This window comes from Denticeps clupeoides, chromosome 5, assembly GCF_900700375.1.
Source record: "Denticeps clupeoides chromosome 5, fDenClu1.1, whole genome shotgun sequence".
Classification (NCBI taxonomy): domain Eukaryota; kingdom Metazoa; phylum Chordata; class Actinopteri; order Clupeiformes; family Denticipitidae; genus Denticeps; species Denticeps clupeoides.
This window is the reverse complement of record NC_041711.1, coordinates 29,680,978-29,702,147: the sequence shown is the minus strand read 5'-3', so window position 1 is coordinate 29,702,147 and position 21,170 is coordinate 29,680,978. Positions and strand designations below refer to the sequence as shown.

The following is a 21,170-nucleotide window of genomic DNA, read 5'->3' as shown; positions in this document are numbered from 1 at the left end:
CAAAATGCACAGCAATGGGAAGGAGTACCTCCACACAATTATACCATAAATAAGGTAAAAAATATGTTTATTAGAGAATTGAATTGCCTTTTTAGTGTGAATAACAGAAATTGAAACTCAAAATAATATGCAGTAAATGGGCCATTTTACATGACAGAGTATAATTTTGTAATACATGCCTGTGACAGAAATAAACAAGATAAATGAATTTCTGTTTAATGAGGACCCTCCACACAAACATTTGTTGTGTTAATTTATTAGAGCTGAGCATATAAGACCAGTGACATTTAAATACCCACTACATTATATAATTCTTAAACCACTCTAGGCACATTATGTTATCCAAATGATTCACTATAAATTATTTTAACTTTGGATATCCATAAACCCAACAGAAGGCTACACAGCCAGAAATTAGTGGACCAATAGAAAAAAACTGGCAGGCGTCTCATTAGACTTTGTTGCAATTAATTTTCAATTAAAGTCTTGTTCTACAACACTAATAAACCCTTCCAATAAGGATTCGCTAAACACATGGACGGGGCTCCAAGGGGGCTGAAAACACCTACGTCAGTCTTCCACAGTGCTATTACTCAGTGTAATGGGCCCATCTTGAAATTTTATACTGTACAGTATTGCCACATACTTTTGGTTGTTCACCACCATATTTTTCATTTGAGTGCATGTTTTAGTAAAGTACAAACATATATAATAACCTATGAACACGTTTTCTGTTACGTGATCTGTTTCTTAAAGGCCGTGCATCCATAGCAGACAGCAAACAGAAAAGCCAATATAACTTTGGAAAGAAATGCTCTATAAAGTGCTCTATAGTCAGTGATGCTCTATAAATAATTCATATGTCCTCTAACTGTTTTAGTGGATAACTGTTTTTAAGTATTATTATTTTTTTGCCTATGCATATGAATATATCCAAAAGAAATTAATCAAACCATTAAGCTACTTCACTAACATTATTTTGATGTTTGATTATTTAAATCTCTCTTGATTCATCCTCAGTGGTCTCCTCCACTGGGATCACTGGTTCTTCTTGGTGTTGGGTAGAGCTGAGATATTCAAAGGCCCGCTGGCTCTGAGAGACAAGTTGCATGATGGGAGCCATAAGAACCTCAGTGGCCGAGGACCTGCGGCGGATCATGCTTGTGGAGGGCATGGTCGGTGTGTCATCCTCAGATTGGCCTTCGGGCTTCATGATCTCACTGCAGTTGCTAGCTGGGTTCAGGGTAGCGGGTGAGGTTGGAGGGGGGGTGTCTGATGAGCCTTGGCGAGAGCGGTTGTACAGGCTCCTTCGGCGACGTGGCCGCCCGTCCATAGCCTTGAGGAACAGGCTATTGGGTGAGCTGTGACAAGGAGACTCTTGAGACAGTTCTTCCTGACTGAGGTAATCCAGGAGCTCTTGCTCTGATGGCTGCTCTATCTGTGGAACATACAGAAAAAATTAGGTGGTCATAACTAACAGAAAAAATGAGGTGGTCATAACATTATGGCATTTATGAAGTGGTTAAAAAAAGACTTTTGAGAAGAAAAGAGAAATAGTACAATGGATGAGTTTTGGGTAGAAGTAACCTAGTTGGTAACACACTCATGTACATGGTAAATGCTGTGGAATCATCAGTCAATTGGCATAAGAGAAATAAGATAAATCTTTTTGGAATACACCAAATTCGACATGTTCTGTCAAACTCCATTAAAAGTTCACATGCAAATTGATGTTACGTGAACATGTCCGCTGCAATAAAATTCCTTTTCTTCATGCATAATGATGTTTTTGTACAGCCCATTCTCTAATCTCAGTCACTCATTTTCCATAAATGCTTAGTACCGTTCCTCAGGGTCGTGGCTGCCGGAGCCCATCCTGGGACACTGGGTGCAGGGCAGGGACTCACCCAGTTGCACATATACCCACCATTTACTCCCACACTCACACCTATGGACAATTCATCTAGCGTACATGAGAGGAAACCCGCACCAGCACGGAGAGAGGAAGCAAACACACGCACAAGATCTGAGATAGGATTCAAAATCACAACCTTGGAGGTGCGACGTCACGTCACTAACTGCAGTGCCACCATGAGGCCCTCCAATCATTATTCAGAACAATATTAGCAACCACTAGCTTGCCAGTACCATGTGAATTTCAATGTGTAGGTGTTGCATGAAAATACTTTCCATAATTTTCATCAGAAGACTAAAGCCAGTTCAGCTTCAAACCTCACCATATTGTAGAGGGGAGTAGTGTTGATCACAAGCTGGATGAGAATACTGCCCAACTCCTGCAGGTCACCGACCACCACCATTACCTGGGAAGGCAGGTTAACCACATTCTGCACAGGCTGTGTGTTGAGGAGAACCTGGGCCTGGGCAGAGAGACGATTCATGGCCAAGGTGCGGAGAGCCTCCAAACGGTGCACCTGGGACACGTAGAAGGCCAGCAGGTTTTGTAGGAGTGTCATCACCACATCCACCAGCCAAGTCAACCCCACCTGATCCAAGAACAGAGGTGGACCGAGAAGGAGTGAAGAAGAAAGACAATAAAAGCAATTAAATCTTGTAATATAATATGATTGTACATGATTAATGTTCATAAACAAATCCACTAATGAGACACAACATAATTGCTGCAAAACCATAATCATCAAGGACAGAGTTGAATTGATTCGGACTAACAGTGGAGGAAGGGCTGTCCTAAATGAACTCAGCGGTCCATATAGAGAAACCTCCTTCCCCCTCTCCACAACTCCTTTTCTCCCAAGGTCACCACGATGTTGATACGCTAACCTGACTATTCCCATGGCCTCCAAATCAGAAACAATCACTTCCTGATATGTTCCCATCACGCTGTAGGTCTCAGTGTGAACATAGGCAAACGACTGATGTACAGTAACAAGGACTGACAGCCACTGTAAAAACCAATCATTAGCCAAAAGAGAAATGTTTTTTCTCCCTTCAGCTGTCTAGCAGCATGAATAAAACTATTGTTGTACTGCATTTTGGTTGCATTAAAAAAGGACGTTAAAAAAAGAAATCAATTGTAAACGGTGAAATCCTGAATTTGAAGGTGTAATTGAATGGAGACACGTGCTGTTATGAAGCTGCCAGCACATCCATATGAAGCAAAGTAGAGAAAACACAATTCAACAGTCACGTGCATTAGAAAGTGGTCTAGGCCCATCTGCAAATGACCTGCAACGTGACTGTGACATATTTTACTCCTGTCCCCCCAGAAACCCCCCCCACCCAGTGGGTCCTTTTAGTTTTGGTGGCTGCAAAACTGGGTCAGCCAAGTGACAGGGACCCTGCTGTGTCCTCTCTTCTCGCCTGGCCAAAACAAAAGAGCTCATGGTAAAAGAGCAGTACCACGAGAGGAAAGGGGTCCCACAGAAAACGTGACCTGGTACCACTGCGATCACTGCCAAGAGCTGCCAGCTCCACCAGAAAATTAATCACACGGGCACACAAAGCATGGGACAAATGCCCTCATACAGAGAGACAGGCACGTTTCTGCTCCGTCCATTCCTCCAGTCTCTCTGGGGTGTCTGAAGGGTTTTTAATGAGGGCCCTTTGATGTGGCCCCTCACTCACGGCTCTCAGCAGCCGTCTGGCCTTCCACACCAGACGGCAGCAGTGGAACTCGCAGGCGTTCGTCCCCAATTACTCACAGGCCAAGTACTGGGAAAATGAAAGGCATGAATGGTCTAAGCTTTCACTAGGATGGAAGACATTTTCACCTCTAAGGTGAGGACAAAAAGACTGAACCTCTGAAGCACATTGCCAACCTTTCTCGAACTTCTTTAATGGATTAGTAATGGAATGATTTTAAAAGTAAATTATAATAATAATAAAGTTGGATTCTGAGTTATAAAAGTAAGGATATTTGCTGATGGGATCCTTTATAACAAAAGCACTTATGAAATAATTCTGGGTAAGAGTGTCTGGCAATTGCTTTAACTATAATTGCTATGAATAAATGAACAAATATTCAACTCATTAGGATAAATTAACAGAGGTGCTTGTGGGTCTGACCTATGACATGGACGGGACATTTATCCTAGCCAGAAACAATCCCTATGGACCGTGAGTGTTTTTATTTTAAAATGGACACATTGGCTCAACTATCGAGAAAACCAAAGTAATTTAGACTAAATGTTACTTAATTTTTATTTATTGTAAGAGTCTGCTGGGTGTTTTATTTTTAACAATCTCTTGGTGGTATTTAGAATAAAATTAATTATGCTGGAATGAAAATGGAATGGGATGGTTGATATGACTGAAGTTCCCCTCGTTCTCCACAAATGCTAGGATTTTTTTCTATACATCCTATATATTTCCTGCTGTCTGAACATACTTACCCTTGTGTGCCAATAGAACATAACATCAGCTGTGGCTCACCACAGGTTCTCCAGGACAGGTAAGCAGGTGAATAAACTGAATTCATCTGTTAAGTGTAAGAGATTATGGGGGCTTTGCTCACTGATTCTGCAGCGACCCCCAGTGTCTGGAGAACCGTGTTGAGTCGCTCCGTCAGGCTCAGTGCTGTGTGGTAGAGATGGAGACTCAGGCAGAGCAGCAGGCAATGCACTCGCATCCACAATCCTGGCTCTTCATCTTCATTCTCATCTTCATACTGTTGCATCCTCATGTCCCACTCCTCCTCTGTGAATATGACACGGGGTTAGACTCTAAAATCTCAATCAATCTTTCAATCAATCACCTCTCACTCCAGATGTTGCTTTTCGGACTGGAATTTGTGGAATTCGCACGTCCTCCACATCACTCCTCTCAACACATCCTACCAGCCTTATTGCTCATTGCCAAGTAAGACTGTCAAGTCTGCATTACAGATCGCAGATAAGTCGTCACTTTTTTTATGCAACAAAATTTAGGATAAAATAAAGAACAGTAAAACAGCGCCCTCGTGTGGACTAAACTGTTCCTGGTGCGCTGCGGCCTGGGCCTCTGAGTTTTCATTTACAACATTTATCAGACGCCCTTATCCAGAGCGACTTACAATCAGTAGTTACAGGGACAGTCCCCCCCTGGAGCAACTTAGGGTTAAGAGTCTTGCTCAGGGACACAATGGGATTTTAACCTGGGTCTTCTGGTTCATAGGCGAGTGTGTTACCCACTAGGCTACTACCACCCCTTGAACACTTACGCATTTCGGGTGTAATAGGTAGGTAACGTGTTACGGCCTCTTCTGAACGTGTCAGAGCCTCGTCCAGCCCAGACATGACCACACGGCCAACAGAGGAGCTTTGAACGGCCCTCAGGAAATCCAAGCTCTGCTCCACCACTTGCTCCCACCTCCCGAGCACAACATCCAGGCCTTCATTCATGCGCAACTGCACGTCATCCAGGGTCAGGAGCAAAGCGTCCTTAAGGTGACTCGTGACCTAAAATACACAGGGGAGGTCTTGGGTGCCCACTCCCCTCTGTCATATCTCAGCAGTATGAGTAAGTGTTTCAAGTATATTTTTTGTGAAGTCAAAAATGTGGTCAGTTGGCAAGGGACTCCGCCCAAAAGGAAATAGTGTGGCTCAGACACCAACCTCCTCTGTAGACTGGTTGAGGAATGGAAAGCGTTTCTCTAGCTGGTCCAGGCCAACACATGCATAGGTGTTGGCAGTTTCAACTACAGCAGGAGGATAAGAAGAAAATGAAGCTCAACAATGAAGGTTCTCAGTCATCAAGGTGAATTTGTCTGGAAGTTGAGTCGTGGCAAATGGACTTTCTTTCTTTAATGTAGAGACGTTTCATTCTGCCTCCACAGAACAGAACAGAACTTTGACATTCTGACATTTCTTTCTGTGGATGAAGAATGAAACGGCTCTACATTAAAGAAAGAAAGTCCAGTTGCCACAACTCAACTTTCAGAGAAACTCACCAACGTAAAGCACAAAAACGGCCTCTCATTTTAGAATTATTCAAACCGTGTCTGTAATAAATGAAAAAAGCTTGTTATGAGCATGTGAGTGGGGTGATGGACTGCTTTCTCACTCACGCTGTGGTTCCCAGCTTTCCAGCAAAGGCGCAGCTCGGAATGCGGCAGCCTCGCTAACAGTCTTCACACCGAGCTCTGCAATGCCCCCCATAACGCCCAGCACAGGGTATTGCTCTTTTATGCCTCTGTAGACCAAATTCACCCTCTGCAGAGTGGAACTGAACAGAGGCAGGTGTGCTACACGCCAAATGATGTTCCCCTGAAGAAGGAACAGAAAAAGACATTTAATGTTAACATTCTAAAGACATTCTGAGACCTTTCATGCTTTCACATGTCACCTTGTTATGAAATTTTTTTTTGTTGGATGTCTCATCAAAACTAAGTACTTTCTTGAGGATGAGGTCTGAGCACATAATAAAAACCAAGGACCTTTTTTATTTTTATTTTTTACTCAATCTCACAACCCACCAGTAAGAAGGGTGGTGGTAGAAGACCCAGTTTCAAATCCCGCTTACTACCATTGTGTCCCTGAGCAAGACACTCGCTCTGGATAAGGGTGTCTAATAAATGCCATAAATGTAAATGTAAATGTTAATGATTTGCTAACCCCTGAGCCAATGATAACCTAAACCAGTGGTTCACAACAAGCAACCCTTCCTTTTGGGGGGGTAAGAGTTGGGTGCGGGGGGGGGCAGAGTTTACCAAAATTATATTAGTAAAGCATAACTGTATAAAATTCCAATAAGGATTACACGCTGTTTAATCCTGTATGCTTTATAGACTAGAGCTGTAAATCTAGGCCTGAGATGGGTGGGGTTGGGATCTTATGTTTAGTCGAGCTTGCGCAGTAAATAAGCGGTCTATAGTATCTATCCTTTCCATATGATTTGGTGCTTGTAAATTTGTTTTGGTGACTGGTAAAAAAGTGTTTTGCATGTTGTAAATTTGTTTTATATAAAGTTAGTTTTTTAACTAAATGTTCGTTTCATTCATGCAATTCTTGGCCGCTGTCGTCAGGTGATGTGTTTTAATGATCTTAAGAGAGATCAGGAAAAATTTTAAACCCACAAATTTTCATGCTCGTAGCCGGGCTTTTAAAAAGAACACTGCAAACATTGCAAGAGCTCACGTGATCATGGCTGTATGGAAATGGCACAGTAAAAGGACTTACTGTGTGACTGTCATTCATTTAAATCCACCACACTGCATAACAGCCAAGTCAGGTCGGGCTGAATTCTGTCGAATTTGGGTCTAACTATAGACTTTATATACCCTGGATGGTAAAATGTTAGTGATCGTTGTATTATTTTATTGTGCGTATGCTGGAAGGAACTGGGGTTGGGGGGAGAGGGTCCTGGCTTATCTTAGACAATGGCAGAGGGGGCTTCAGGGGAAAAGGGTTGGGAACCACTGACTTAAACCATGTCTACCATTGTAATTCCTCACTGGAAAAGCTATACAAATTCAAAAATTTTAAATGAAAATGAAAATTTTATTTGTCACCGACCTCAATATTACAAATATTGCAAATATTCAGTGATACAAATATGCAAATATTGCAAATATAAACACATGTTACAAATATATGTTTTTAAATATGTTATGTTTTATACAGTGGACATTCGCACATTTTCTGGACATTCACACGCATGGGTCAGTGACAGAGAGCAATGCCTGAGCCTCGCCAAGGGGTGAACCAGCTTGTTTAATCTGGTGTCTTCTCTTTTGGAACAATTTAAAGAGAGTGGGGCTATCAGGTTTGTCCATCATACTCACCTTGTTGTTTTGATGAAAGGAGTCCGACATCTCGCCTTGTTGGACTAAAGAGAAAGACAAAAAGTAACAGGCACATCTGAAATCTGTCGCACCTCTTCCACGAGGCAGTCAGCTGCCAGAGTGCAACACTGTCATTTGTATTTTATCACCACAGCATGGAAATCTAGTTAGGAACAGTTCTGGTCAGTTCTAGTGAGGTAGGCCATTATACAATTCCCCATTTTAAATTCCTTAGAATAGAACAGAAATAGAAGTAAATATCCTGTCACTGCTCTGTGATGCCTGTGGTGGAAGAATGCTTTTGGGAAATACTGCAGGCGCTGAAAGGTAATCACCGGGAAGGATATGTATTTAATTGAAATATTCAAAGATAATACAACTCTCAATCACTGGAATTAATGCAAATATTATAGTGAGATACTTCCAACATGATTTGGCAGCCCAGCTACTAATTTAGTCTAGAACTGTGGACCTCATCACCTCTGCCCTGCACCCCCCCACATCGTATCCACATTGTAAGTCTCTCTATAAACTGGCCCCATCATAATCATCAGATGTTCTTTTTATTAAATTCTTGAAACATTGTCACCTACCGATGTTGTACGTCTTAAAAGTAGCTGTTAAATAACCATCCAGTTAAGCGTAATGAAGATAATTTAGACTGTAATGTTTAATGAATTAGGTTTATAGCGTAAATGATAACACATTAAAGTTAAAACAAAACAAGTTTTCATTAGCATAAAATTCTTCAAATAACTACAAAAGTTGTCCTTACCTGGAAAGTGACTGATGAAACTTCTGAAATATTTTTGCTCTGTACAGTCTAGTGACTGGGACGTTCTAAGCAGTGCCAGAGCTTTTCACTGTCATCTGATAAAATGTGTGTAATGATCCATGTTTGTCCAATTTGTAGCGTGTGAACCCATGTGATGTGCAGATTTACCACCGATACCGTAAAGCGTGGAAAATCATACTGGAGACTGTGGCTAGTCTGTGACTCAATTTCTGTAATTCACCCTGACTATTCTGATTAACCTGGAATGTTGTATCATTAAGCACACTGTCTGTTGACCCTTGTCCTGGAGCTCTCAGTTAGATAACATCAACAGATATTTCTATTTGACAAGGAAAAAAAAATTAAATTTCATTTAATCATTCTTTTTTTAACTGCTTTGTTTTCCTTCATAATTTCATTCCTTCATTATTTCTGAAGCATGAAAATCACCTCTTCTCTATTTTAGAGTTACACAGGTCATAAAATCCATTTGAAAATTAGAGCATACAAAATCAATCTTTTTTATAATTCCAATCATAAAGCTTGAAAAATTATAAGGATTCAGGCATCAGTGATAGCTGAACTGTTGTCCTGAGGTAACCATGAATTTCCAAGAAATTGGAGCGAAAATAATTCTCACTTATTAACTCAACAATTATTACATTGACGTACTTCAGAAGTGACATTTATTGAACTAATCCATCCATCCAATCCAATCCAACTTTATTGCAACCAACACAGGACCAAAGTGCTGTACAATGAATAAATTAGGACAATAAATAGAACTTGCATCACATGAAACACAATAAAATACATGACAAATAAAATTAAATAAATATAAACATAAATTAAAACAAAAACAGAATAAAATCACTAAAAGTGTCTAAAACACTAAAATAAAAGTTCAAATCCAAACATCTCATAAGGTGTCAAAAGCTAGTGTGAAGAGCTGGGACTTCAAGTTGGATTTAAAAACTGACAGAGAAGAGGCCTGTCGAATCTCTAGAGGCAGATCGTTCCAAAGTTTGGGAGCTGCTATAGAAAAAGCAGGATCTTCTCTAAATTTGCGATTAGCTGATCGACTGATCTGAGGGAGCAAGGCCATGGAGGGCATAAAAAAGCAAATTGAAAGAATTCTAAAAGAAATGGGCAGTCAGTGTAATGAAGCTAAAATAGGGATAATGTGCTCAAACTTCCGGATAAAAGACAAGCTGCAGCATTTTGAACAGCATTTTTAGCCAGCTGTTCTTTAAGTTGACTATCAAACTTAAGTTCAGTGTCAAGTTTGACCCCTGAATTCCTAACAATTGGCTTATTAGACTGAGTCAAGGAATCTAAAAACACTTTACTGGTGTCAGAGGTGCTACCAGAAACCATCACCTCAGTTTTTTAATCTTTGACTTAAAAAAGGTTGAATTTGAAAGTTAAGGGCCATCCAGGCTTTTATATAATCAAGACATCTAAGTAATTGCTGAACAGAACATGTGCCTGTTGTCTTAAGGGGAATGTAGATCTGGCAGTCATCAGCATAAAAGTGAAATTTGATGCCATGTTTTCTGAGTGTAAAACTAAGAGGGAGTAAATTCAAAGAAAAGAGGGGCCAAGAACTGAGCCCTGTGGGACACCACACAAGAGGAACAAAACATGCTCACCACGACTGAAAAAAAAGTTTGCTCTGTCAAGTAGGATCTGAACCACCACAGTGCTGTGCCCCTGATACCAAACCACTGCTCCAAAACGAGATAGTAAAATGGCACAATCCACTGTATCAAATGCAGATGTCAAATCTAATAGCACAAGAATAACACAGTCACCAGTAGCTAAATTTATGTCATTAAAAACTTTTAAAAGAGCTGACTCAGAAAAACCTCTAAAACATTTTGCACTTCCAAAAAACCGTCAGTTGGCTGTGGACTATCTTTTCAAGGATTTTAGAAATCCTTGGTAAAAAAGAGATGGGCCTGTAGTTTGAACTGTAGGATCAATAGCAGATTTCTTAATCCGAGGCTGAACTGCTGCATGTTTAAAATTAAGGACCACACCTGACAACAAACTCTGATTGATCAATTCAAGAAGCACGGGTCCAACTGTGGGTAACACCCCTTTAAATAGTGGGGGGAGGGACAGCATTGTTCGGAGACTCTGCAGGCTTCAACCTACCAACAATCTCCTCCAGAGTGGACAGGGTAATAATGACCCTTATGTCTGTGTCTTTTTTTTAATGTAGGCATACAGAAGTCATATTTAAAATGAATAAATTTAAAATAGTTTGGTTAGAATGTACATTCATTTTTCAATGTAAAAACGTAGTGAAGAAGTATAAATTAAAATTTTCATCTAATTTCTTTGTATTTCCCTGTGTACGATGCCTCTCTGAATGTTACATAATTCTTATTCCCCACTCAATAATCATTATCTAGATAGATGAATTTATTATTTACACTAAATTATCATAAATTTGACCCTTTAATTAAGTAGCTCATACAAACACCCTATAAATTATATCAAAGTAACACACTGAGGCATAGGACAGTGACGCATTCTGGCAAGTATTAACTAGTGCTGATGACACTGGAACTGTAGCATAGTGTGTAACAAATTTGCCTACAAAGTCAAGGGTTCAAGCGCCACCATTGTGTCCCTGAGCGTCCCCTCTGGGACTGTCCTTGTAACTACTGATTGTAAGACACTCTGGATAAGGGCATCTGATAATTTCTGTAAATGTAATGTAAATGCATTATGTCCAAGCAAACAAATGAACAACATGGCAGAATCTGTAGTGTGTCATCTTGGCATTTTTTTATTTTCAATTTTAATGTGAGTTAACAAAACCAACATTACAGGCTAGCATTAGTGTTATATTTAGCATACTATTTAGGGTATTTTGCACTTTTACTTCCAAGTTTTACTCCACGTATATGCACAGTTTGCACTACTTAAGTGTATAATTTACAACAGTTCCTGGTCATAATTACAACATTACATACAGTTTTTAAACGTTTGATTCATCTTGTGGTTTAAATCAGGTTCATTACAGATCATTTACAAAAAAGAGCAATGGTTATCATATACAGCCATGGAGCAAAGATGGGTGTTACTGTAAAGCGTGTCTTTTAAGGAAATTCAGGGTAGAAGTTGGCCCAACGTCCTATGATGCATACATTTTTGTGATAAAGGAAAATGAATAATAAACTACAGTAGAATTAAAACAAACTGCACATTTGAGGATGAAAAATAATTTAAAAGCACAAAATAAAAACACACACACAGCTGAGGGACCTCCTGAATGACAACATTTACAGTAAAATGCTTTCATATATCATCTTCTTCCAGGACATAACCTTTATTTTTCTTTTCGGGTCAAAAGTACTGACATTCATTCAAATCGAAATGTATTTAAGATGTTTGGGAGCGGGTGCATCGGAGCAGATTACAGATTAAAAGTGTGCGAGGTTGGAGACGCTGTACACAGTTACAATCGTGCATGTTTATATACACCTGGAGACTCACTCTAGGGATGGGGAATGAAGAGAAGTGTGTTTGCTGCTGAGCTACGACGTGTGCTCACACTACTGCACTACGACCTACAGTTTTGTACTTTGCATGAGCTCCCGACACGTACAGACCTCGCCTTGAATAGTATAAAGGAGCTGCTGTGGTCAGATATAAATGACTTGACCGTGTTAAAAAAAAAGTTGAGACCTTTAGAGGTGAACCTGATATAAGCAATGCTCTTTCTTGTCAACGCCACTGTGTGCCTTGTCCACTGTGTTTTGTCCACTGTGTCTCATCACCAGATGTATGGATCATACACAACACAACAGGGGATTTCTTTTCGCTGTGTTAATGTCACACTGACTAGCTTGAATTAAAAGTGCTGATAATCTAGCTGCACCCATGGACCCATTTATAATGGGCGGGTAGTTTCTAGCAAGCAGTCCTTTCTTCTTTGCATCTCTTAATTTCTGTAAATCCAGAGGATGCATTATGATGTGACAGCACAGCAGAAAACAGTGCCTGCGTCTTCACTCCACAACGACTTTTTGCCATTGTGGGGTAAAAGAGAACTGCGAAAGAGATCACAGCCGTGGACAAAAGTATCTCCTCAGCTCTCTACATAATGGCAAACTCACTTTAGTCACCAGCTGAAAAAATTCAAAGCTTTGCAAGGCAATGTTGGTGCACAAATTCCCTTTCGATTAAAAATAAATGGCTTTCAAGGTCAGATCAAATGCTGGAAAAAAAACTAAACAGTCGGAAAAATGTCCCATTACTGTCTCTCCAGCCCGAGAGCGACTCTTCTCAGTATCAAAGGCTGTAGAACTGCATGGGGCTGCAGCTGGTGTGTCACATTTAGTACCAAACAGAGCTGTTATTTTGAGCATGTTTGTGAACATGTTTAGCATCATATCATGGAATGGAGATGCCAATTCTTGCCACTGGTCAATACAAAATATACAACATAAAAAAAAAAGAAAATGGACTCATTGTAATGTATTAGTCCATCTGGCTGCTGGTAAATATTTTAACAATCAGCCATGAGGTGACTGATACACCGCTAATCAAAATGACACATAGTACGTTCACATGGACACCAGTATGCTGAATAGTGATCTAATTCTTAATAAGACAATATTTCAATTATGGTGTTCACATGAGTTGTCTATTGAGTATTCCATTCCATTTAGGTTAATGCCTCATTGCACACCCACAAGATGTACCCTACGCACTTTTGTCTGTTTTTTCTTCCAGAACTGGACCGCCCAAACCAAAAAGCATAATGCTAATTCAAACCATTTAAGATATTTTCAATGTAAACAATATCAGTGTTATTTTTACAGCCACACCTGCCAATTGAGAAAAAAACAAAGTTGGAAGGACAATTTCAACATGTCCTGTAGATCATGTATGATCCTGTGTTCCATGATGAAAAGTCCTGAGTCCTATGGAAGTCACAATTCTTACAGTTGTGCCATTAGAAATGAGGGTGGCAAAATGCAAAATTTGTTCTAGGATGTTTACATCAAATACAGTATTTACATTTCTGCATATTGCCGATAAGGGTAGAAAACCTATTCTGATAATTCCTGTTTATTACCTTATTCAAGTTAACTTAATAAAAAAATTGTGTCTTATTCGAATATTGTCTTATTCCAGCTGAGATCAGCGTACTGCAGTCCATGTAAATTTGATCACTGTGAATCGCAAATGGATCCTCCCATCCTGCCACTGAACAGCTAAATTGGGTTGGTAGTGCTCATTTTTAAGTGCATTATTGAAACAGACGACAACGTGTGGACATTTCAGATTTGAACTACATCCACATGTAGGTCACAACATATTTGCAAGGATACACATTGTCTCCGAATACAACCACAGCAGGTCAGAATGAACCTGGATGCAGGAAGATGCTACTGCTGTTCTCAGCTTCCCTACTGTAGGGCTGCTGAAGATAAGCTTCATGCAATCAGATAGATATCAGTTTAATCAATGTGTGGGCGGCATCATATTATCCAAATCATACCTTCCATGTCATTGGATTTCAATTTGAGACAAGACTTTGTTTGGGCAAGAGACAGATTTACGTGTTGTAAATTGTCACATGGGTATAGTGAGATGTACCATTACCATAAAGGTAAAAAGTACATGGACTTGGACATACATATGAAATGATTCTAAAAAATGTGTTAAAAATGTGTTTTACGTCAGTGTTTGGTGCCGTATTGGTCAGCATCTGAGAAAATGAACTGGATTACATCACTCAGTTTTAACAAACCTTGTCAGACATGCGATACAACCAGTGCAAGAAGAGGTCAGTGATTTCTAATATTTTTCAGTTTGTTAAAAAATCACTTCAGCTTGGGTCCCCACGAACCTATACAGCACAAACATACAATAATTTATAACAGTCTTGTATTTATAGACATATTTTGGTCTCTGTTACAATTCCTTTGCGACTGTGAGTGAAGACATGTTTGTACAATATGTGTCTGTCAGTGTGGTTTCAAGACACGAGTCTGTATTACTTTATGTTCTGTTACTTAATGGAACAAAATGCTTGTTTCTGTTAGTGTCTGAGTGCATTATGGGATATGTATGTTTGTACATTTGTGTGTGTGTGTGCTTGTGAGTTGATGGTGAGTGGTGAACTGTTAATACTCGCTCAGGTTGTGCCACTTCGAGATCTGCCGACGGGGGTTGTCACAGACCTCCTGCCAGTGGGCGGCACCTGATGGGCAAGGGCTGTGCATGCCCACCACCAGCCGGCCCACCACCTCATTCTTGGTCGTGCGGTCAAAGTCGATGACAAGAAACTCGACGGAGATGTCAGGTAGGAGCTCGGCAGGCACGTCGTATATGAATGACTCATTAAAGACCGGATTCAGTGTGCATTTCTTCACATGCGTTTTCTTCTTGGCAATGCGCTTCCGCCCATAGAAGACGTTGACTTTAACATACGGGTCTGCAAAAAAGAAACCACAGAAGATGTTGGAGCACCACAAGGGTAAGACATCAGACCTATTCATTTTCTTTTCAACAACAGAGGAAAGCTAAGAACAATCTGAGGAACGAAAAGCAGTATCAATCTTGGTAAAAAAAATAGTACATGCTGATAAAACCACAGTAATGCAGAAGATTAGTAGCAATAAACACAAAGACTGATACTCACTGCCAGATAGACCCGTAATGTCCATCTTAGGGAGATGTTTGGCCTTCAGAACGACCACGCTCAACCTGTGAGATACTGGCTGGTAGGACAGAGAGACCAGCAGCTCCCCACGGCTTATACACTGTAGGGAGAGGACAGCAGACAAAATTCAGATTTTTGTCATATGGAAACTGTAACCAAAACCACTAAGCACTAAAGAGTAAGATTCAATTTAAATATTACTTAAATAATCCTTCCGTTTTAATAAAGTTTTTAAACAAATGATCCTTCAGCAATATTGACTTTTTTTTTTTATATGAAAAATAAACAATGCCATGGCTGAATGCAATGGCCCATTCCATCATTTTTACTGTGCTGCACAGCAGCGCTTCATGATAAAATACATCACTTTTGTTTTTTTTTTAGCGATTCATGTGAACGTTATGCAGTTTTTTTAAATTGTATAACTGTATAATATATAACACATAACTATAATAGACTGTATAATAGATATTAAAGGATATTAAATTCACTAAAGGAAAAAAGCCACATTCAGATTATCTGTACATTTTTATTATCAATTCTATTAAATTATGCATTTTTCATTCACGTTAACACTTCTACAATATGTACATTTAGGACTTTAACTTTCATTTCTTCACCTGTTTCAGGTTATCTGCAAATTACTAAGGGTCCCACAGTACTTGTACTGTTCAGACAAGAAGTTAATTTCCTTTATGACAGTCTCCTTTTAAACACTTTATTATAGGGAACATCTGAAAATGAGGGGAAGGTAGTGCTGGTGCTGTCACATCACTGCTTGTTCTAGGTGTCCCTGAATGTCCCACTGAGACTGCAGATAACATGCCCTCATGTCACAAACCAGTTGTCTGCGCACTTAGTGCTTTCTGCCTGCAGGGCAGTGGCTGCCACAGTCAGATATGAGAAATTCTCCCGTTTCCTTTTCTGGCGTGGCGACGAAAAGGAACATTTCGGGTTAGATTCATCTCGTCGTCTCACCTGCATGCTCCTCTTGCATATCTGCTGGGTGATCAGCACTTTGCCGGTGCTGGGGTCCACACCTGCCAGTGGCACCACCACCTCGCCAATGACATCATCTCGGGAGAAGCGGTCAAAGCTCAGCACCAGGAAGTGCAGCGTGAGCTCCGGCAGCGAGCTGTACGGCACGGCGTAGAACGTGAAGGTCTCGTCGAACACGGGTTCCAGGGTCTTGCGCAGCACACGGGTCTTCACGCGGTGCTTCTTTTCGGGAAGGATGGTCATCTTGACGTAAGGGTCGGAGCTACCCGCTCGCTCATCCATCGCCGGCAGCCCCCGAGCCTCCAGGATGGTCACCACCAGCGCCTTCTTGGGGAAGTTGTAGTCCACGGCCAGGCTGAGCGCGCCCAGGTTGGGCTCCTCGGCCGGGGTGAAGGGGGTGGCCAGCTTGCTGGCAGCCGCACTGCTGTTCTCGCTGCTGCTGCTGGCCGAGCTGCTCTCGAGACAGTAGTCGGCGCGGACGGGCAGGTCCCTCTCCAGCCGGGGTGCCTCCTCCTCTCCGCCCAGGCCCGTCATCTGCAGGTGCGCCGCCTCACCCTGTCCACATTCGGCCGCATCAGCTCCGTCCACCAGGAGCACTCCAGGACCCCGGCCATTCCGGACCTGATCCCCGTCCCGTTCTCTTCGCCAACCAGGCCGCCGCGCTAGACGCACTATCCTCTTGCTGCTGCTCAGCGTCTCTGGGTAGATGCTGATGCCCTTCAGCATGTGGATGAACTTATAAGGCGGGTCTGTGCTCGGATCGCTGTGCTCCGAGTGGATGCCATGGAGCTTGTAATTGCCCGACATCCGGTGGTACCGGCGCTGGCAGAAGGTCCAGAGGAACACCAGCACAACCACTGCCACAACAAGAACACCAGCGCCAACGAAGCCAGCCAGCACTGGGGACATGTCTGCAACACAAAGGGACAATCGACACCAATGAATTAATCCGAAAGCTAATTAAGACTTTTTAAGGTTCAATGCAGCATCCACCTCTCACAAGAAGGATACGCATAGTTTGTTTGCAGAAATATTGTTTTTTTTTTTTTTTTTTTACTCAAAGTTTATGTGTACGTGAATGTTGTGTGTGCACCGCAGTGGGCTGGTGCCACGCCCTGGGCGTGTCCTAGTGAGTGGGGTTTGGACCTCTGACGTTGTGGTCATCTGGTTCATAGGCGAGTGTACGACCCACTAGGCCAGCAGCACTCTTTCCATTTAGTGATATTAATATGACAATACGCCTTTATTAAATTGCCTGAAATAGCAACTCATGTGTTTCCATTCTGCATATTTTATATTCAATATATTCAATTATATTTAATTAGCTCATATTGAGGATTTTCCTTGAAAGGGCTCTCAGTGAAGGAGCTTAAAGAGCAGTATAGCAGCGTAGAAAGCCACAAGTGTACAGATTCACAAAAATGTACAGCCACATAGGAGACAGTCGATCAAACAATCAATCAGGTGAAACCCAAAACCCGTAGTGGCAGGAATCTGGGATCTCCATGCTGAAGATCTCTGCATCTTTCGACTACGCAGAGCCACGCCCACCCTTTTAAACACACCAAAATACTCCAGTTCTACTGATGAGGACAACGTCAATGATCTTAAACATGTCACCCCCCCACCTTTTCTCTAGCTCCATTCTTGGTGACACATCATTCGTCATCCTGCAGCCAGAGAAATCCATAAACGCCCCACGCAGCCTACATCAGAAGCACTGTGATGCAACGCGACGCTTCTGCAGCACGCCACAGCCATTACGGACCGGGGGAGCACGAGATGTGAATCGCAACATCCGAGTCCTCTGCAGAAGATGGGGATCCAAGATGAAAGATTTTTACTTGTCACATGCATAGTTATAGCAGTGAAACACGCCGGGAAGTGCACCCTGAAACGCTCTCTTTCGACTGTGCAGTAATAGAAATAAATAAAACTGAATGAAAAAAAAAGAATAAAGCTAGTTAAAAAAAAAAAAAAAAAAGCAAGCTATAAGGCAAGAAACATAAGACACAGACATCATTGGGGGAGACATGACAGTGGGCAGAATGGTGAGGAGGATGACTTGCTTGTCTCGCCATTGCTGCATACCAAAGACCCCCTACATCCACTTCCACAGATAGAGAGAAAGAGAAAGAGAGAGAGAGAGAGAGAGAGAGAGAGAGCGGGTGGGGCGGGAGGTTGGATTGGTGTGAACGACCTGACAGAGACCTGACAAAAAAGATAAATGGCTTAAACAACAACGTGACACGCATCCTCCCAGCACGGCTGCCACGCTGATGTACTACACCGGCCAGCACCATAGCCTGCTTTGGGATTTGGAGGCGTCGCGGTGTGTGTTTATGGACACAGCCCTGCCTCGGATCGAATGGCCAACGATAAAAGCGAGCCGCTCCCCAGGGCTGGGTGGGGCCGCAGTGGCAGAGTTCCTTCACTGTCACGGCACCGGCGCTCTGCTGCTTGGGAGATGCTGGGAGGTGCAGGGTGGGGGCTCCGGCCGCTCCTCGGATGGAAGTTATTGCGGCGCTGAATGAGAACACAGGCCCCTGTGTGCAGTAATACGTGCCACATTACCGCCCGTGATGGGACACACGCTGCAACCCTGTGACGCCGCGGCATCATGGGGTAATGAGCTGTGACTGCATAATACTAATTAAAAAAAGAACAAAAAACATGCGGGCAAAAATACAGTCTTTGTGCAAAAAAAAAAAAAAAAAAAAAAAAACCTTATTTTAAGCAATAGAGCAATGTTTTATGCAAATATAAAAAAAAAAGATATCCAGTAAATTGCTGCATATAATTAGTATAAAACTGAGTAAATGATAGGAAAAGGGGAGTGCATGGGTGGAATCTGGTTTTAACCTTGAGGAGTTGACGTGAGAGCAGTGTGCGAAAATAAAGAGGACAAAAGCCAATCAGCTCGAGTCGCCGCTTACAGGGGAACTCGCCATAAGTCATTTCTGTCGGCCTTTTCACACACACTCTTCTATTTTAGTTTCCATTTAGCGCCGAATCTCCAGACAAAGAGCCCGGCCTTCTTTCCCCGCCATTGGTCACTGGGCACCCCCCCGGTAGGAATTCCGGCAGGATGATGTCAGATTTTGGAAGCCACTCGGAGCCAGCAGCCCTGGTTGCCTGGTTACACCCCATGGGGCAGAAGCCCGGCGATTTACACACACCAACACGCCACTCCCCAGTTTCACGTTCCGCAACAACAGAAAGAAATTCAAACATATATAAAAATCTGAAACCAAAAAATTATACGGAAATACGTATAAAGCCACTGTGCGTGTTTTATGTCCTGAAAAGAAGCATTATTATTATTATTACTAAAATTACTTATTTCCATCCATCCACCTGCCCACTACAACACTGCAGTCCATAAAGTGTGTGGACCTACATGGATACGTTCCTTTTTTTTTGTTGCTATAAGCAACTGTAAAACCTAGTAGGAAAGTGGCAAACATTACATATTCCTCTAAATATGCACAGGTCATTTCAAATGTCAAGTATAGACAATATTTCACCTTTTTGACAACTGGTTTTCAGGAAAGGCCATAAACAATATGTGCTAAATTATTGTTGGTACTTCTACTGATTGCCCCACAGCATAAATCACAGGCTCACATCCCACGAACACATGAAGCATGCTGTAGTGCGGCCACAAATGAAATACTGCCTACAGCATTGGACTCCATTTTCCAAATTGTGCCAAATAAACCATGTTCCTGTTACACAGGATCATTTATGGCATCTTGAAGCCTCCACCGCACAACATCAAACCAATCAAACGACACATGGAGATGGCTGGTCCCAAGGTCAGAGTAATCTGCATCTCAGCAGCTCCGTGATGGGACCAGACCCACAATAGAAAAGCATCGGGAAAGAAATTTCTTTCCAAATCCTCACACAAGCTGGAATAAACTACAACGGTGTTGGAAATTCATTAAAAAAAAACAGTTCCCATTCAAAAACACTGCAAACCATGTTGAACGCGCGGTTTATGATCTCAGAATGGCGCTAATGAAGTTTTTATCCAGAGACGACACCCCTCTGGTCGTTGTGCTGTTGCGAACGTTGTAAACCCGCTGGATGCCCACGGATGCGTGTGGACACGTGACCGTGGGGATGCAGGCCGCAGGCCGCTGCGTCCCACCCACGTCCGCCCTTAAACGCCCGACTGCACGACATCGACCACCAGAAACGAGCAGTTACGACATCATAACGACAAAAAAAAAAAAAAAAAAAAGTCGAAAAGCGCGACACGGGCGCCATAGGGAACGAGTGTAAAATATGGAGCCCGTGGACGGACGCGCAATCCGTAGCAAACGCAGCGTCAACAACACGAACTTGATTTGATGAACAGATTTAAAGGTCCAAAAACGCGCCGGCGTGGAAGAGAAGGCCCTACTCACCGTGCGCTGCTCGTATTTCGGCGATCTCAGCCATTTTGAGATCCAGCACAGTGCGTCCCTGTCCGGATAGACGAGATCGCGCGGCGATTTTCTTCTAGTTCTTCGCGAATTTCCCACCGCCGGTGCAGCTCATCGTTACATTTCTTTTCTTTTTTTTTTTTTAATGTTTTTATTCTATTTTCACCGTTATCTCGTCTCCGCGGCTCGGAGGCCCGGAGGGGTGATGCTAGACGCTCGGATGCGGCGGAGGCGGACTGGCTGGTGCTCGGCGAGTCTCTGCGCTAAGCCCCGCCCTCCGCGGACGGGCGGATCCGGTCCAGACGAGCTCGGCTCGGCTCGGCTCGGCTCGGCTCGGCTCGGCTCGTGTGCCGAGTGAACTGTCCGTTCGCACAGGCGAGGAGTCAAAGCTGAATTCAAAGCTGAATTCAAAGCGAACAAGTGCTTGTAAGCACTTGTTCGCTTACGACGTATGAAATGCAACGCGTCTGCTGTGAGTGCAATGCGGGACTTAAATCCCTGAAATCCGGCAGAATACATTCATTATAATTACTT

The 21,170-nt window shown here is 42.3% G+C and overlaps 2 protein-coding genes across 2 annotated transcripts; both read right to left on the bottom strand.

Annotated features, from left to right (window-relative positions):
• Window positions 1-50: 50 nt before the first annotated feature.
• plin6 (perilipin 6) lies at window positions 51-8,615 on the bottom strand. Its single transcript, XM_028980132.1, has 8 exons — window positions 8,514-8,615; window positions 7,739-7,782; window positions 6,023-6,221; window positions 5,571-5,653; window positions 5,177-5,414; window positions 4,493-4,674; window positions 2,238-2,504; window positions 51-1,438 (listed from the first exon to the last, which is right to left on the bottom strand). Exons 2-8 carry the CDS (start codon window positions 7,766-7,768, stop codon window positions 995-997), a joined length of 1,443 nt encoding a protein of 480 aa, XP_028835965.1. The 5' UTR covers window positions 7,769-7,782; window positions 8,514-8,615; the 3' UTR covers window positions 51-994.
• Window positions 8,616-11,290: 2,675 nt separating this feature from the next.
• On the bottom strand, window positions 11,291-20,899 carry syt11b (synaptotagmin XIb). Its single transcript, XM_028981795.1, has 4 exons — window positions 20,619-20,899; window positions 16,183-17,114; window positions 15,184-15,304; window positions 11,291-14,976 (listed from the first exon to the last, which is right to left on the bottom strand). Exons 1-4 carry the CDS (start codon window positions 20,650-20,652, stop codon window positions 14,666-14,668), a joined length of 1,398 nt encoding a protein of 465 aa, XP_028837628.1. The 5' UTR covers window positions 20,653-20,899; the 3' UTR covers window positions 11,291-14,665.
• Between the last annotated feature and the right edge of the window lie 271 nt (window positions 20,900-21,170).

Coding starts and splice junctions, on each gene's coding strand:
- syt11b (XM_028981795.1), bottom strand. CDS start 20,652: ATGGCTGAGATCGCCGAAATACGAGCAGCGCACG. Junction 17,115..20,618: donor CGAAATACGAGCAGCGCACG/GTGAGTAGGGCC, acceptor TTTGTGTTGCAG/ACATGTCCCCAGTGCTGGCT. Junction 14,977..15,183: donor CATTACGGGTCTATCTGGCA/GTGAGTATCAGT, acceptor TCTTTTTTGCAG/ACCCGTATGTTAAAGTCAAC.
- plin6 (XM_028980132.1), bottom strand. CDS start 7,768: ATGTCGGACTCCTTTCATCAAAACAACAAG. Junction 5,654..6,022: donor GGAAAGCTGGGAACCACAGC/GTGAGTGAGAAA, acceptor CTCCTGCTGTAG/TTGAAACTGCCAACACCTAT. Junction 5,415..5,570: donor TCAACCAGTCTACAGAGGAG/GTTGGTGTCTGA, acceptor TGTGTATTTTAG/GTCACGAGTCACCTTAAGGA.